The sequence below is a fragment of the Anneissia japonica genome, unplaced genomic scaffold, assembly GCF_011630105.1.
Source record: "Anneissia japonica isolate Jap-2015-1 unplaced genomic scaffold, ASM1163010v1 scaffold3934_len446420_cov169, whole genome shotgun sequence".
Lineage (NCBI taxonomy): Eukaryota > Metazoa > Echinodermata > Crinoidea > Comatulida > Comatulidae > Anneissia > Anneissia japonica.
Genome location: NW_022723069.1, coordinates 169,439 through 171,823, shown reverse-complemented (window position 1 = coordinate 171,823; position 2,385 = coordinate 169,439). Strand labels below are relative to the sequence as shown.

The 2,385-nt window shown below is 33.8% G+C and overlaps 1 protein-coding gene across 1 annotated transcript in view; it reads right to left on the bottom strand.

Annotated features, from left to right (window-relative positions):
• Positions 1 to 2,385, bottom strand: part of LOC117112093 (pancreatic triacylglycerol lipase-like) — a 7,804-nt gene that overhangs the window by 2,200 nt on the left and 3,219 nt on the right. Inside the window, exons 4-6 of the mRNA XM_033255143.1 lie at positions 2,192 to 2,311; positions 1,319 to 1,579; positions 110 to 236 (exon numbers count right to left, since the gene is read on the bottom strand). Of these exons, the coding sequence (XP_033111034.1) occupies positions 110 to 236; positions 1,319 to 1,579; positions 2,192 to 2,311 (508 nt within the window). The remainder of the gene's footprint in view (positions 1 to 109; positions 237 to 1,318; positions 1,580 to 2,191; positions 2,312 to 2,385) is intronic.

Genomic DNA, 2,385 nt, shown 5'->3' with positions numbered 1-2,385 from the left:
GTGGGCGCAATTTTCCAATCTTTCCCCCGGGCGCCAAAACCTCTAGCTACGCAATTGATTCCAAATTAACATCAAGTAAAACAACGTGTCATGATTGTACGGTACTTACGGTGTTAGAAGAATCCGTTCGGACTGCTGTAGGCTTCCAATCAAAGTTATGAACAGATTTCCTTTTTCTTTATCTCCTTTTAAAAATCCAGGATCATCAATAAATACGTTGAATTCCAATGGATAACCTTAAATAGTTGCAAAAATATTGAAGAAATGCAAAAATAGAATAAGTACCGTAATATTTGATATTCAGTCAGGTAAAATCGGCAGTTTTAATCCTGACATTGACTTCACAACAAGGTAATATGGACAGACATGTGGCGATCTTTATGCAAGGCCAAAATAAATAAATAAATTGTTTGTTTGCCCTCCTCCACCCGCCTCTAACTTATTGATAAAAATAGGGGCGGAAAAACAAAAAAACTTTAAAAAAAGGTTTTTTTTTTTTTTTTTTTTTGTATTTTTCATTACAAATTAAACAATTGTGAGGGAATTTATTTTTATATTTTGCCAGATGACCTACAAATTAGTCTAAAGTTGTTGTCTGATGTAAGATAGTAGGGACCTTTCGATTGCACGACGACGTTTGGACGTAGAACGTAATGACGTCACTAAAAGTCACCTGCGCATGCGAGAACGTTAAGGAACCCTCGTTGAGTAGATTCTGGAACGCAATTTGGCGAAATCTACGTATGTAGAGAACGTAGGACGCCAGGTATGACGGTCACGCATGAGTGATTCCGTTCTAGCGTCGTGTCGTCGCACAAATTCAAAGCTCCTTTATTGCCATTGCCATTCTAGGCCTCTGTGGGTTATTTTTATTCCATCTGATGAGGATTAAAAAAAAAAGAAAAGAAAAAAAAAAAAAAAACTTTTTCCACCCACCCCTATATATCATTTTTTTTAAAGAAGGGCAAACAAACAATTTAATTTTTTTGGTTTAATAATACTGTAGAAATGGTAAAAAATATTTAAAAAATGTATCATTTTAAAGGAATTTAGCGTTTTAGTAAAATAGTCATATTCACATAAGAATAGTTAATATCCTTGTAGAGCGCAGTCGTCCAAAGTCAGACGGCCGTTTCAGTACCTTTTCTATAGTGATAAAGCACTGTATAATTTGAGTAAAGTCAGCACTTAAGATTGTGAGAGGTTGTGGAAATCTTACCAATAAGCTCGCCAATTACCATACTACATTCTATTTAATAGATTTTAACTCTGCATCTCCCCTAACTTGATGTCTGTTATTGACAGAAGTCCATCTTACCACAATACTTAATCTGATCTCTTGTGCGCAGAAAATAGATTATATTCTCTTTTGTACCAATAGGGCCATTTGAATGAAAGCCCAGTGGAGCTGTGTCTATCGACGGTCCGAAACACTGACCGTCAATAAAATTCGCGTACCCGTCGTCTTTATGACCAAAAATTGTGCAGTCGTGGGACAAAAACGAACAGTCCGAGTTGATAGATTCAGTAAACAGGTCACATGATCTAAAGTGTTCACACGCAACAAATTGAACTCCTCCTAAAATTGGCAAAAAAAAAAAAAAAAAAATGGAAAAAAAAAAAAAAAAAAAAAAAGAAAGAAAGAAAAGAAACATAACGATAATAAGAATAATATATTGACAGACATCATTTATATCATCAGTTGCACACTCAAGAGGTGTATCATAATAATCACAATACAATAAATAACATTTACATCTTGATAACTGCAAATTCAGGTATGGCCTCAATTAGTGTACTTGAATAACCCGTGAGTGGAGTTAAGTGGTTAAGATGCTTGCATTCCAATTCCAGGGTCCTAGGTTCAATTCCTGTCACTTTTTGCAGGATTGTTTTTCTCCCGACCAAAAACAACTCCACTTGCTAAACTTTATATTGAGATATAGTTTGTGTAAAGCATCGTGTGTGTATATACAGTAAATTGTCTTGTAAAGGGGATTGTCACCTACAAGTAGGACATTGATATATTTGCTACTGATAATCTTTAGGGCATGAGTTGTGTGCCTAAACATTTTTATATAAAAACTATATATATATATATAAAACTTTTAATGATACATGTACATATTTTGTTTAGAGTTGCACATATCGATGATGATATAATTGTAGACTAGTCTGCCACATGTTTTACCTTGATAAATTGCGCCTTCTACGACGATATGGTTTATAAAACCTTTATCGCATCCAGGTTGGTCGTGCCCGCCATTAACGTAATAATCAAAATGAGCGACAGGCATGTATATTCCCATTCCTTAAAAGGAAAAAATGTATAATAATAATAATAATAATAATAATAATAATAATAATAATAATAATAATAATAAT